General features: G+C 45.7%; 1 protein-coding gene across 1 annotated transcript in view; it reads right to left on the reverse strand.

The window, feature by feature from the left end:
- Positions 1 to 15,106, reverse strand: part of ASZ1 (ankyrin repeat, SAM and basic leucine zipper domain containing 1) — a 222,246-nt gene that overhangs the window by 88,505 nt on the left and 118,635 nt on the right. The window contains exon 6 of the mRNA XM_075342520.1: positions 10,301 to 10,435. Within this exon, the coding sequence (XP_075198635.1) occupies positions 10,301 to 10,435 (135 nt within the window). The remainder of the gene's footprint in view (positions 1 to 10,300; positions 10,436 to 15,106) is intronic.

Here is a 15,106-nt window from a genome sequence, read left to right on the forward strand (position 1 = left end):
CAACGCAGTGATTCTAGAGCAATGCCCCCTGGGAAATATTCAAAGCAAGAAGGCCTGCGGAGACACCATCACATGTTTCTCAACGCTGGCAGGAAACTAGCCAGGTCTTTCACCGGGAAGGAACAACCACGGGAAGGGCAGTCTCCAGTCAAGGAGACCACCTATGCCAAACATGGTATCCATCCACAGACAGCCGTTTCGGGGTATTTGCCCCTCATCAGTGTGGAGTAGGAATCTGGCTAGTGGGACATTGCCTAGTAAAAGACTATGTGAGCAAGGATGGTTGACCTTAGGGAGATCAACATCCATCACTGCGGAGACACCATCACGTGTTTCTCAACGCAGTGATTCTAGAGCAATGCCCCCTGGGAAATATTCAAAGCAAGAAGGCCTGCAGAGACACCATCACATGTTTCTCAACGCTGGCAGGAAACTAGCCAGGTTTTTCACCGGGAAGGAACAACCACGGGAAGGGCAGTCTCCAGTCAAGGGAGACCACCTATGCCAAACATGGTATCCATCCACAGACAGCCGTTTCGGGGTATTTGCCCCTCATCAGTGTGGAGTAGGAATCTGGCTAGTGGGACATTGCCTAGTAAAAGACTATGTGAGCAAGGATGGTTGACCCTTAGGGAGATCAACATCCATCACTGCGGAGACACCATCACGTGTTTCTCAACGCAGTGATTCTAGAGCAATGCCCCCTGGGAAATATTCAAAGCAAGAAGGCCTGCGGAGACACCATCACATGTTTCTCAACGCTGGCAGGAAACTAGCCAGGTCTTTCACCGGGAAGGAACAACCACGGGAAGGGCAGTCTCCAGTCAAGGAGACCACCTATGCCAAACATGGTATCCATCCACAGACAGCCGTTTCGGGGTATTTGCCCCCTCATCAGTGTGGAGTAGGAATCTGGCTAGTGGGGACATTGCCTAGTAAAAGACTATGTGAGCAAGGATGGTTGACCTTAGGGAGATCAACATCCATCACTGCGGAGACACCATCACGTGTTTCTCAACGCAGTGATTCTAGAGCAATGCCCCCTGGGAAATATTCAAAGCAAGAAGGCCTGCGGAGACACCATCACATGTTTCTCAACGCTGGCAGGGAAACTAGCCAGGTCTTTCACCGGAAGGAACAACCACGGGAAGGGCAGTCTCCAGTCAAGGAGACCACCTATGCCAAACATGGTATCCATCCACAGACAGCCGTTTCGGGGTATTTGCCCCTCATCAGGGGCATATTTCCCAGGGGGCATTGCTCTAGAATCACTGCGTTGAGAAACACTTGACTTGACTTGACTGCCCTTCCCGGTGAAAGACCTGGCTAGTTTCCTGCCAGCGTTGAGAAACATGTGATGGTGTCTCCGCAGGCCTTCTTGCTTTGAATATTTCCCAGGGGGCATTGCTCTAGAATCACTGCGTTGAGAAACACGTGATGGTGTCTCCGCAGTGATGGATGTCGATCTCCCTAAGGTCAACCATCCTTGCTCATATATATATATATATATATATATATATATATATATATATATATATATATATATATATTACAATTAAAAAAAGGTTTTTGCATCACCATATTTTGAGAGCTATAATTTTCCTGCTGACAGTCATGCAGGACTGTTTTTTTGTAGGACAAGTTGATGTTTTAATTGTTTGGCCACAATCTTATTTTAATGGCTTACTATTACGATTTTTTTTTTTTTTTGGAGGTTTAATGAACATAGAACAGCAAATCACAATTTTTTTTTTATGCCATTCACTGTGGGGTAAAGATGAGAAGACTGCTTTATTATTTGGGGTCAGTAGGATTACAGTGATAGCACATTTATAGGTTTTGCTGCTTTTACACAATAAAAACTGATTTATATATAAAAAACAAAAAAAAAATTGTGCATCACCATGAGACCTAAAGCATTTTTACTTTTCTGCTGACAGATGAGTGAGGGCTTGCAGGACAAGATGACATTTCAGGGATAACATTTAATTACACACAACTTTCTCATCACGGTTTATGCCATTTTTCGTTTGGTGATATGATCAAAAGACATTGTTTTTTGCATTGCTTTTGTTTTATTTTCTATTTTAAGTTGTTCACTATTGGGGTTAAGTAACTTGACTGTTTTATAGATCAGACTTTCCCAAATGCAGAAATACCAAGTATATGTACGTACTTTAAAAAAAAAAAAAAAAAAAAAAAAATATAAAATTATATACACACATTTTATATATACCGTGTTTTTCCAAAAATAAGACTGTCTTATATTTTTTTGCCCCCCAAAAAAGCACTAGGGCTTATTTTTGGAGGAGGTCTTATTCTTGGAGAAAGACGGTTGGGGGTAAGTTTACCCCCCAAAAAAGCAGACCCCCCCACTTCCCAGGAGACTCATACTCACCAGACCAGGACGTCTGCGTGGTTCCCAGGTCCTCCTGTGATCTCCGGTCGGTGCTGCACGCCGTCCTACCCTGCTTCTAGCTGATACACACAGCAGATTGCAGATATACACAGCAGATCACACACAGCAGAACACAGGCACACACAGCAGATCGCAGGCACACACAGCCGATCACAGATACACACAACCAATCACAGATACACACAACCAATCACAGATACACACAACCAATCACAGATACACACAACCAATCACAGATACACAACCAATCACAGATACACACAGCCAATCACAGATACACACAGCCAATCACAGATACACACAGCCAATCACAGATACACACAGCCAATCACAGATACACACAGCCAATCACAGATACACACAGCCAATCACAGATACACACAGCCAATCACAGATACACACAGCCAATCACAGATACACACAGCCAATCACAGATACACACAGCCAATCACAGATACACACAGCCGATCACAGATACACACAGCCGATCACAGATACACACAGCCGATCACAGATACACACAGCCGATCACAGATACACACAGCCGATCACAGATACACACACACAGCAGATCACATACACACAGCAGATCGCAGATATACACAGCAGATCACACACAGCAGAACACAGGCACACACCGCAGATCGCAGGCACACACAGCCGATCACAGACACACACAGCCGATCACAGACACACACAGCCGATCACAGACACACACAGCCGATCACAGACACACACAGCCGATCACAGGCACACACAGCCGATTGCAGACACACACACATCACATCACATCCAGCACTTACGGCCGCAGGGAATGAGAACAAGTCACGTGTACGGCCGCAGGTCCGGTTCGTTGCGCTGCACCGCACTGCCTCTCAGGATTCTGCCGGCGAGAAGAGATCGGTGTTCCTGGACGAGGTGAGTGTGTATGCAATCCGATGTGTATGTGTGCAATCTGATTATGTGTGCGATCTGACTGTGTGTGAGATCTGATTGTGTGTGTGTGTGATCTGATTGTGTGTGTGAGAGCTAATGTGTGCGGGTGTGTGATCACTGCAGGTCCTGCCGCTCAGTGTCGGGTGAGTGTAATTGCCGGGTGCCGCTGTCTATAATGAAGTGTCCTGCAGTATCTGTATCTTTTTTAGCTGCACGGACACTTCATTATTGATCCGCGACTAGGGCTTATTTTCGGGGGAGGGCTTATATTTAAGACTTTCTCCGAAAATGCTGAAAATCCCTGCTAGGGCTTATTTTTGGGGGAGGCCTTATTTTTGGAATATATATGTATATATACACACACATTATATATATATATATATATATACACAGTGCCTACAAGTAGTAGTCAACCCCCTGCAGATTTAGCAGGTTTACACATTCGGAATTAACTTGGCATTGTGACATTTGGACTGTAGATCAGCCTGGAAGTGTGAAATGCACTGCAGCAAAAAAGAATGTTATTTCTTTTTTTATTTTTTTTTTTTAAATTGTGAAAAGTTTATTCAGAGGGTCATTTATTATTTAACGCCTCAAACCACAAGAATTCTGTTTGGTTCCCCTAAAGTATTAAGAAGTATTTCAGGCACAAAGAACAATGAGCTTCACATGTTTGGATTAATTATCTCTTTTTCCAGCCTTTTCTTACTAATTAAGACCCTCCCCAAACTTGTGAACAGCACTCATACTTGGTCAACATGGGAAAGACAAAGGAGCTTTCCAAGGCTATCAGAGACAAGATCGTGGAGGGTCACAAGGCTGGCAAGGGGTACAAAACCCTTTCCAAGGAGTTGGGCCTACCTGTCTCCACTGTTGGGAGCATCATCCGGAAGTGGAAGGCTTATGGAACTACTGTTAGCCTTCCACGGCCTGGACAGCCTTTGAAAGTTTCCACCCGTGCCGAGGCCAGGCTTGTCCGAAGAGTCAAGGCTAACCCAAGGACAACAAGGAAGGAGCTCCGGGAAGATCTCATGGCAGTTGGGACATTGGTTTCAGTCAATACCATAAGTAACGTACTCCACCGCAATGGTCTCCGTTCCAGATGAGCCCGTAAGGTACCTTTACTTTCAAAGCGTCATGTCAAGGCTCGTCTACAGTTTGCTCATGATCACTTTGAGGATTCTGAGACAGACTGGTTCAAGGTTCTCTGGTCTGATGAGACCAAGATCGAGATCTTTGGTGCCAACCACACATGTGACGTTTGGAGACTGGATGGCACTGCATACGACCCCAAGAATACCATCCCTACAGTCAAGCATGGTGGTGGCAGCATCATGCTGTGGGGCTGTTTCTCAGCCAAGGGGCCTGGCCATCTGGTCCGCATCCATGGGAAGATGGATAGCACGGCCTACCTGGAGATTTTGGCCAAGAGCCTCCGCTCCTCCCTCAAGGATCTTAAGATGGGTCGTCATTTCATCTTCCAACAAGACAACGACCCAAAGCACACAGCCAAGAAAACCAAGGCCTGGTTCAAGAGGGAAAAAAATCAAGGTGTTGCAGTGGCCTAGTCAGTCTCCTGACCTTAACCCAATTGAAAACTTGTGGAAGGAGCTCAAGATTAAAGTCCACATGAGATACCCAAAGAACCTAGATAACTTGGAAAAGATCTGCATGGAGGAGTGGGCCAAGATAACTCCAGAGACCTGTGCCGGCCTGATCAGGTCAGGTTATAAAAGACGATTATTAGCTGTAATTGCAAACAAGGGTTATTCCACAAAATATTAAACCTAGGGGTTGAATAATAATTGACCCACACTTTTATGTTGAAAATTTAACTGAGCAACATAACTTGTTGGTTTGTAGGATTTATGCATCTGTTAATAAATCCCGCTCTTGTTTGAAGTTTGCAGGCTCTAACTTATTTGCATCTTGTCAAACCTGCTAAATCTGCAGTGGGTTGAATACTACTTGTAGGCACTGTATGTGTATATATATATATATATATATATATATATATATATATATATATATATATATATATATATATATATATATATATATATATATATATATATATATATATATATATACATACATATACATACATATACATACACACACATACATACATACATACATACATACATATATATATATATATATATATACATACACACACACATATACATGCACACATTATATATATAATGGACTGTACACATATACATACACACACACACACATACATATATATACACACATATATATATACATACATATATACACACACACATATTCACGGTGGTACTGAAACCGCACCGCGGCGATGGGCTGGGGGAGCGGCACATATTATATCTGCCTGCGCCCCCCTTTGATTGCACATGTCCCCCCCCCCCCCTCCCCGTGTTAGATATGGCCACCATGCGGCTGGCTATTCTAAAAAAAAAAAAAAAAAAAAGCTTTTCTTACCTCCTCCAGCGTGTCTCCCGGTGTCTCCCCGATCTCACTGCTGATGCTGTGATCTGGCACGCAGAGATCATGTCACTCTGCTGTGACGATCACATGACCGGCACTGAGAACCAGGAAGTGCAGGAGCTGAACCGCACGGAGGGAGACCCGAGGGAGGACAGCACTGGAGAAGGTAAGATAAAGTGTTTATTTTACTATGGGCAGCAGCATGGGGGCCAAATCTAACACAGGGGGACGTGTGCCAGCAATAGGAGACCTGTGCCACCTGTATGGGATGTGTGCCAGCAATAGGAGACCTGTGCCACCTGTATGGGATGTGTGCCAGCAATAGGAGACCTGTACCACCTGTATGGGATGTGTGCAAGCAATAGGAGACCTGTGCCACCTGTATGGGATGTGTGCCAGCAATAGGAGACCTGTGCCACCTGTATGGGACATGTGCCAGCAATAGGAGACCTGTGCCACCTGTATGGGATGTGTGCAAGCAATAGGAGACCTGTACCACCTGTATGGGATGTGTGCAAGCAATAGGAGACCTGTGCCACCTGTATGGGACGTGTGCCAGCAATAGGAGACCTGTACCACCTGTATGGGATGTGTGCCAGCAATAGGAGACCTGTGCCACCTGTATGGGACGTGTGCCAGCAATAGGAGACCTGTGCCACCTGTATGGGACGTGTGCCAGCAATAGGAGACCTGTGCCAGCTGTATTGGATGTGTACCAGCAATAGGAGACCTGTGCCACCTGTATTGGATGTGTGCCAGCAATAGGAGACCTGTGTCACCTGTATTGGATGTGTGCCAGCAATAGGAGACCTGTACCAGCTGTATTGGATATGTGCCAGCAATAGGAGACCTGTGCCACCTGTATGGGATGTGTGCCAGCTATAGGAGACCTGTGCCAGCTGTATGGGATGTGTGCCGGCACAAGGGGGCTATATTCAATATAAGGGGGCCATATCCAAATTAAGGGGGCTAATTATAGGATGGGGGGGCTATAAGAGACATATACCCTATATGATTTGTTAGACTGACACTGGCATTATAAGACGGACCCCATTTAACCCCTTCACGACCGGCCGATTTTTCGCCATTCTTTTTCTGAGAGACGTAACTTTTTTATTTTTCAGTCAATATAGTCATGTGAGGGCTCATTTTTTGCGGAACGAGCTGTACTTTTAAATGAAACCATCAGTCTTACCACATAGTGTACTGGAAAACGGCAAAACAAATTCCAAATGCAGAAAAATTGCAAAAAAAGTGCGATAGCACTATGGTTTTTGAGATATTTTATTCACTGTGTTCACTATATGGTAAAACTGATGTGTGGGTGTGATGCCTCAGGTCAGTGCGAGTTCGTAGACACCAAACATGTATAGGTTTACTTTTATATAAGGGGTTAAAAAATCGGAAGTTTGTCCGAAAAAAGTGGCGTACGTTTTACGCCATATTCCGTGACCCGTAGCGTTCTCATTTTTCGGGATCTATGGCTCACTGACGGCTTATTTTTTGCGTCTCGAGCTGACGTTTTTAACGGTACCATTTTTGCGCAGATGCTACGTTTTGATCGCCTATTATTGCAATTTATGCAAAAGTTGTGTCGACAAAAAAACGTCATTTTGGCGTTTGGAATTTTTTTGCCGCTACGCCGTATACTGATCAGATTAATTGATTTTATATTTTGATAGATCGGGCGTTTCTGAACGCGGCGATACCAAATGTGTGTATATTTTTTATTTTTTTAACCCTTTAATTTTCAATGGAGCGAATGGGGGGTGATTTGAACTTTGTTTTTTTTTATTTTTTTAAAAAACTTTCTTTTTTAACTTTTTTTTTATTTTACTAGTGCCCCTAGGGGGCTATTGCGATCAGCAATCCGATCGCTCTGCAGTATCTGCTGATCACAGCTACAAGGCTGTAAACAGCAGATACGCTCTTTCTCTTTTGCTGTGCCGCTGGCACAGCGAAAGTGAAAGCAAGTCAGGTGTAGTACAGGAGTAATCACATGACCTGTGCTACCATGACAACTATCGGAAGTCATGTGACTTCCGGTATCGGGCGGTAAGTAAAAGTTTACCGCGATTGCGCTTATAATGGCTCTGTCACATATTGACAGCGCCATATAAGGGGTTAAATGGCACGAGCAGATAACGATTCTGCTCGTGCCTAGCAGGCACACATCTCAGCTGTGAAAATCAGCTGAGATGTGTGCCGATCGCAGCATGATGCTGCCGGCAGACCGCGGGCAGTAACGTTATGACCGCTAGGACGTAATTTTACAGCCAGCGGTTGTGAAGGAGTTAACATTAAAAAAAAAAAAAAAAATTCTCTTTTCCTTCACCAAATATATATGCGCTCATTTATTGGAGTCATATTTTCTCACAATTTCTTCATTCATGATTCTGTGTTTTAATTTTCATAGATTTTTTATTTTTCAACATTTTACTTAGCCCCTTTATGGGACTTTAACTTTTATTAGTCCGGTTAGTTCTCCAATTTCCTGCAATACGCATGTACTTCAATGCATGAGAGCTTCTAAATAATGTGATTGCAGCATTTAGGGGGTTAAATAGTCTAGGGGGTTAAATAGTCAGGGGGCCTTGTGGGCACTGGCCCTGGGAAGCAGGAGCTCAGCTGTCAATTAAATTGGCTCCCGGCGGTGATCACACAGCTCCCCTGCCCTGCATGATCGCTGTGATGTACCGGTTTGTCCATTTGCAGGAACGCACTGGAAATTAGACGTACCGTCATATGTCAGAAATAGGTTAAAGAATTTAGCAAACTTTCTCAAACGTCTGGCATCCCTGCTAAATACTATAGTAAGTCCAACGGAAGGAGGTGCTTCCAATGACTCTTTTTTGGTGGCCCAAGAGTAGTGACTAGTATATCTTTTTGCGCAATACTAAGCAATAAGCTTGATTTATTTTAATATATGGAACAGCATGTCCATCTTGAATTGTCCTCATACCTCTCCTCCTGCTCCCTCTTTGATCAGCTACAATCTGGCTTCCGACCACATTGCTCTACTGAAACTGCCCTAACCAAAGTCACCAATGATCTACTAACAGCCAAGGCCAAGCGACATTACTCTGTCCTCCTCCTCCTCCTCGACCTGACCTCTGCCTTCGACACAGTAGACCATTCCCTCCTACTACAGATTCTCTCATCTCTGGGCATCACAGACTTGGCCCTATCTTGGATCTCCTCATACCCAACCGACCGAACTTTCAGCGTCTCCCATTCTCACACCACTTCCTCATCTCGCCCCCTATCTGTCGGTGTCCCCCAAGGCTCAGTTCTTGGACCCCTGCTGTTCTCCATCTACACCTTTGGCCTGGGACAGCTCAGAGTCCCACGGCTTTCAGTATCATATCTATGCCGATGACACACAGATCTACCTCTCTGCACCTGACATTACCTCTCTATTAACCAAAATCCCACAATGTCTGTCCGCTATTTCATGCTTCTTCTCGGCGCGATTCCTAAAGCTTAACATGGACAAAACAGAGTTCATGGTCTTTCCTCCTCCTCACTCATCTCCTCCAACAAGCCTTTCCATCAAACTTGATGGTTGCTCACTCTCCCCAGTCTCACAAGCTCGCTGCCTTGGAGTAACCCTCGACTCTGCTCTAGCCTTCAATCCACACTTCCAAGCCCTCTTCACCTCATGCAGACTACAACTCAAAAATATCTCCCAGATCTGTGCTTTCCTTAACCAAGAATCAGCAAAAACATTAGTGCATGCCCTAATCATCTCCAGCCTCGACTACTGCTTTCTGGCCTGCCTTCCAACACTCTTGCACCCCTCCAATCTATCCTAAATTCTGCGGCCCGCTTAATCCACCTCTCCCCTCGCTATTCCCCAGCCTTGCCACTCTGCCAATCCCTTCACTGGCTTCCCATCGCCCAACGACTCCATTCAACGTTCAAAACATTAACATGATATTACAAAGCCATCCACAACCTGTCGCCTCCTTACAGCTGTGACCTAGTCTCCCGGTACCTACCTGCACGCAACCTCAGATCCTCACAAGATCTCCTTCTCTACTCCTCTCTTATCTCCTCTTCCCACAATCGCATACAAGATTTCTCCCGTGCCTCCCCCATACTCTGGAACGCTCTACCTTAGCATATCAGACTCTCCCCTACCGTGGAAAGCGTCAAGAGGAACCTCAAGACCCATCTCTTCCAACAAGCCTACAACCTACAATAACCCTCAGTCCAGTAGACCACTGCGCAACCAGATCTCTCCTCACCTATTGTACCATCACCCATTCCCTGTAGACTGTAAGCCCTCGCGGGCAGGGTCTCTCTCCTCCTATACCAGTCTGTTTTGTATTGTTAATGATTGTTGTACATCTACACTCATTCACTTGTAAAGCGCCATGGAATAAATGGCGCTATAATAATAAATAATAATTATAACACTTAAGTACTTTCTATATCAACAATCAGAATTTCCCTTTGAACACATACCTCTAAATGGTTATTTTGTTTAGCTACATCAGCTGCAGTATTTCCAGATTTCGTTGACCGCATTATGTCGGCTCCTAGTTCCAGCAGCTTCAAAACGGTGTTCTTCTGTCCACTATTGGCAGCCCATATCAAGCCCTAGTGGGGAAAAGATGGAAGATACATACATTTAAACTCAGACTTGTGAATCATATGATGCACATTACAATGAAATTTAAAGGCGATTCCCTGATATCAAACATCTCTTCTATGATGCAAACCGAATATGCCACAGCCAAACTTTAAAGGGACTCTATCCCAGGTTTTTGCAACCTAGTCTGAGAGCAGCATAATGTAGAGGCAGAGATCCTGATTCCAGCAGTGTTTCACTTACTGGAATGCTTAGTGTAATTTTGATAAAATCACTGATTAATCAGCAGTAGATTATCATGAGGGTATGTGCCCACGATCAGAACCTGTTGTGTCCTGGACGAGGTAGGTCCTGACTTGTGGGGCTGTGAGTCTCCTCCGCAGGAGAACGCAGGACATCGCAGCTGCCCACAATCAAGGGTGCTGCGATCTCTCGCTTATGTTCTCCCAATGGAGACCGCTAGCGACTCCACAGCAAAGAACTGACATGCTTTGCAGCTCGGAAAGCCAGACCGCAGGTCAGTTTTTACTGCGGGCTGTACATGCCAGTAGGCATGGGATTTCTAGAAACCCCATCCACTTTGCTTGTGCTGTACACTGCAGCGTTTTGGACATCCTATTTGATGTTGATACAGCAGTCTTTGTAAATCCTATGTGATGTATATACAGTGGTCTCTGTCTCCTATGTCATGTATACAGCATACTCCTTCCCACTGCTTGAGTTAAATAAACGTTACATTAGCAGGGATAGAGATAAATTTCTCACTTTACAAAGAGGCATGCAGTGAAATATACATCTGTATTCAGAACAACTTACTACTTTGGGAGCGATTTTCAAAAGTTACGACTGTCTTCCAGACTGACAATCAAGTGTGGAAAAGCAGTTTGAATAGTAACATCAATACCCCCTACCATCACACACCTGACCAAAAAGAAGCTGTTTCAGTTATCACATTAGGAGTGAGCTATTCAAATGTTTGACCAAATACAACAGCCCAATTTTTAAGTTGACAACTTTGTATGGCCCGTGAATAACGTTATATTTAAATGGCCCTTGGTAGAAGGGGAAAAAAAAAGGTGTGCCACCCCTACAAAAAAGCAATAAACAGTTACTTAAGTTCCTTTTCTTATACTTTTTGCAAGACTGTTTAAAGGGGACCTGTCACCAGATTTGTGTTCTAAACCAAAACTAGCCCCTTAAACAGCGCCTGTGCTGCATTCTATAAAGAGGTGCATGTTGTCCCCTGACTCCCCCTGTAGAGCCCACAAATACCTTTATAAAATCTCCTGCCATGAATGCTAATGCTTAGGTCTGGTCCGATGGGCGTCCTATTTTGTGGCTCCCATCACTCCTTTCAGCGCTGATCCCAGTCCTCCGGCATCATCCACGTAGTCGGGCAAAACCTAGCGCCTGCACAGAGACATTGCCGGATTGTGCGGACAGAGCGGAAAACATCGGTGCGCCTGGGTGAGGCGGCAAGTTCTCTGCGCAGTTGCAAGAGTTTGCCCCGTGATGTGGAAGATACCACCTGTGTTTTCCACATCACCGGGCAAAAATCTCGCACGTATGCAGAGAACTCGCTGGCTCGATCAGGTGCACAAATGTTTTAGGATCTGTCAGCAATAGGGTAGAGCGAAGTGCGCCTGCGCGAGATGGCAAGGTTTCTACGCAGGCGTGAGATTTTGCCTGACTACATGAATGGCTCCGGAGACGTCATCCACATCAATCATCAAAGGAGGACAGCGATTAGCACCGAAAAGAGAGATAGGAGCCACAAAATAGGAAGCCCATCGGACCAGACCCAAGCAATAGCATACATGGCAGGAGATTTTATAAAGGTATTTGTGGGGACACAGGGAGTGTCAGGGAACATCATGCACCTCTATAGAATGCAGCACAGGTGCTGCTTAAGGTGCTAGTTTTGGTTTAGAACTCAAATCTGGTGACAGGTTCTTTTAAGCTAAACCTCACTTATAAGGTATTTTCCCATGATTCATTGTTAATCATGTGCACCCCAGCTCTATCCTCTGAAACTGCCAGAGAAAAGCAAGTATTGCACTCTCTAGCAGTTCCACAGAGAAAGACTGGAGTGGAGGGACACATGATCGACCTTCATTCTATTGAGATGTGGCTCTGCAGAACCCCATTCTGTGGAAGGGAGAGGGTGCCAGGAGTCAGAGCCCCAGCAATCAGCAAGTTAACTTTAATAACATATAACATAATCGTGGGAATAACCCTTCGGTTATTTTATTTCAATCTGTGAAAATTTCCATGCACACCGCACAATCCACGCATTTACCAAACTTTCAGATCCAAAATTAGCCTCAGTCCATCCCCTCTACATACTATCGGCTGTATTTGCAAAGAACGTTAGGGCTATTTACCACCTACGTCATATGACGGTGTACGCATATTCATTACAGAAGCAAAGTACTTCCATATTTCACTACTGCCCAGAATGTCACAGAAGCTATTTATCATGCCAGGTCTGATAAGAGCTTTATATTAAAGGGGTGGTTCACCCATTTTTTTTTTTCCCCCAATGATTCTCACTTACCATTATATGCATCTTCTGCATTGGCTTCTCTTTCCATTTCTGGCACTGAGCGGCGCTATCCTGCACGCTCAGTGCCAGTCACATGACCCCCTGGAGCTGTGGCCGCCTGCATCCTCTGACGTCCCGGCATTTCCGGGCTCTCAAACTGGACGGGTACGTCACAGGATGCCGGCGCCACTCACAGTGATTGACTGGGCTGTGGGCGGTGACTACCTGACGTCACAGCCCAGCATCGAGGGGAGGAGCCGGAGGATGCCAGTGTGGAGCGGTGAAGGCAGAGCGCGCGCTACCAGCATTCAGCTGTGGGAGGTACGGGGCGCCAGTGTGGAGTACAGGGGGGGTTTCTCCAACTGAAATCCCCCCTGTCACGCAAGTATGTGATCACACTGTCCACCCGCCCGCTGTGCTCAGCTGTCAGGAGAGCGGGCGGTGTCGGCAGTGTGATCATATACTCCCACCAGCAGCACAGGTGACCGGACGCGGAGTGAGTGTGTATGTGTATGTCATACTCACCTGTCTGCAGGGTCCGGGTGCCATGCTTGCTTCCAGCCCCTGTCCCGGTCCCGCCGCTTCGGCTTTGTGCAGTCTCCCCGGGGCACGCACGAAGCTTGCAGGACCTGGCCGTGGATCACCTGATGCAGTCACCTGACGCATCAGCTGATCGTAGTCTCGCCGGCTTTTTCGTGTCCGGCCGGCTATCAGCTGATCCTGCTGTCAGGGGACTTCATCAGCTGATTACCGGCAGCTCCTGCAGCGATGGGACAGGATCATACTCCTGTCCAATCGATCACTCCAGGAGCTGCCGGTAATCAGCACAGCACATAAGTGAAAATTTATTTTTTTTTTTTCTACTGATGCATCAGCTGATTGTATAATCGGCTTTTATACAATCAGCTGATGTGTGATGGGATTCAGGCACTTGATCCTGACACATCATCTGAGTGCTTTGCCTTCCAGCAACCCGATCAGATGATATTGGATCCGGATTGGACGGCGCGGGACCCTAACCCAGGATTACTGCGGAGGGGGGTTTATTTCAATAAAGATGGAGTCACTAATTGTGTTGTGTTTTATTTCTAATAAAAATATTTTTGTGTGTTGTGTTTTTTTTTTTATCATTACTAGAAATTCATGGTGGCCATGTCTAATATTGGCGTGACACCATGAATTTCGGGCTTAGGGCTAGCTGATAATATACAGCTAGCCCTAACTCCATTATTACCCGGCTAGCCACCCGGCATCAGGGCAGCTGGAAGAGTTGGATACAGCGCCAGAAGATGGCGCTTCTATGAAAGCGCCATTTTCTGGGGAGGTTGCGGACTGCAATTCACAGTGGGGGTGCCCAGAAAGCTTGAGCACCCTTCACTGTGGATTCCATTCCCCAGCTGCCTAGTTGTACCCGGCTGGACACCAAAATTAGGCGAAGCTCACGTCATTTTTTTTAAAATTATTTCATGAAATTCATGAAATAATTAAAAAAAAAAAGGGCTTCTCTATATTTTTGGTTCCCAGCCGGGTACAAATAGGCAGCTGGGGGTTGGGGGCAGCCCGTACCTGCCTGCTGTACCCGGCTAGCATACAAAATATGGCGAAGCCCACGTCATTTTTTTTTTCTCTTTTTTGGCAAAAAACTGCATACAGTCCGGGATGGAGTATGCTGAGCCTTGTAGTTCTGCAGCTGCTGTCTGCTCTCCTGCATACACTAGTGAATGGAGTATGCTGAGCCTTGTAGTTCTGCAGCTGCTGTCTGCTCTCCTGCATACACTAGTGAATGGAGGATGCTGAGCCTTGTAGTTCTGCAGCTGCTGTCTGCTCTCATGCATACACTAGTGAAGTTATGTACTAGTAAAACAACTCCCATGTCAGGAGCCAAAATTGGGAAAGATTTGTTTTGCCGAATCCATTGCAGGGTTAATGGTGTTCTCAGATTTTACAGAGGACCTCAATGTTAGCCTGTGTGGATGACGTAGGACGCATTAAGCACCCAGGCTTCAGAAGAAGGAGGACAAAGATGGCCAAAAGAGGAGGCGCTGCACCCGGAGAATGGAGACGGTCATCTGACCAGTCTGCATCGCCCCTTAGGTAAGTATTATAAAGTCATGTTTATGTTCTACACAGTGGC

This window comes from Anomaloglossus baeobatrachus, chromosome 4, assembly GCF_048569485.1.
Source record: "Anomaloglossus baeobatrachus isolate aAnoBae1 chromosome 4, aAnoBae1.hap1, whole genome shotgun sequence".
NCBI classification, from domain to species: domain Eukaryota; kingdom Metazoa; phylum Chordata; class Amphibia; order Anura; family Aromobatidae; genus Anomaloglossus; species Anomaloglossus baeobatrachus.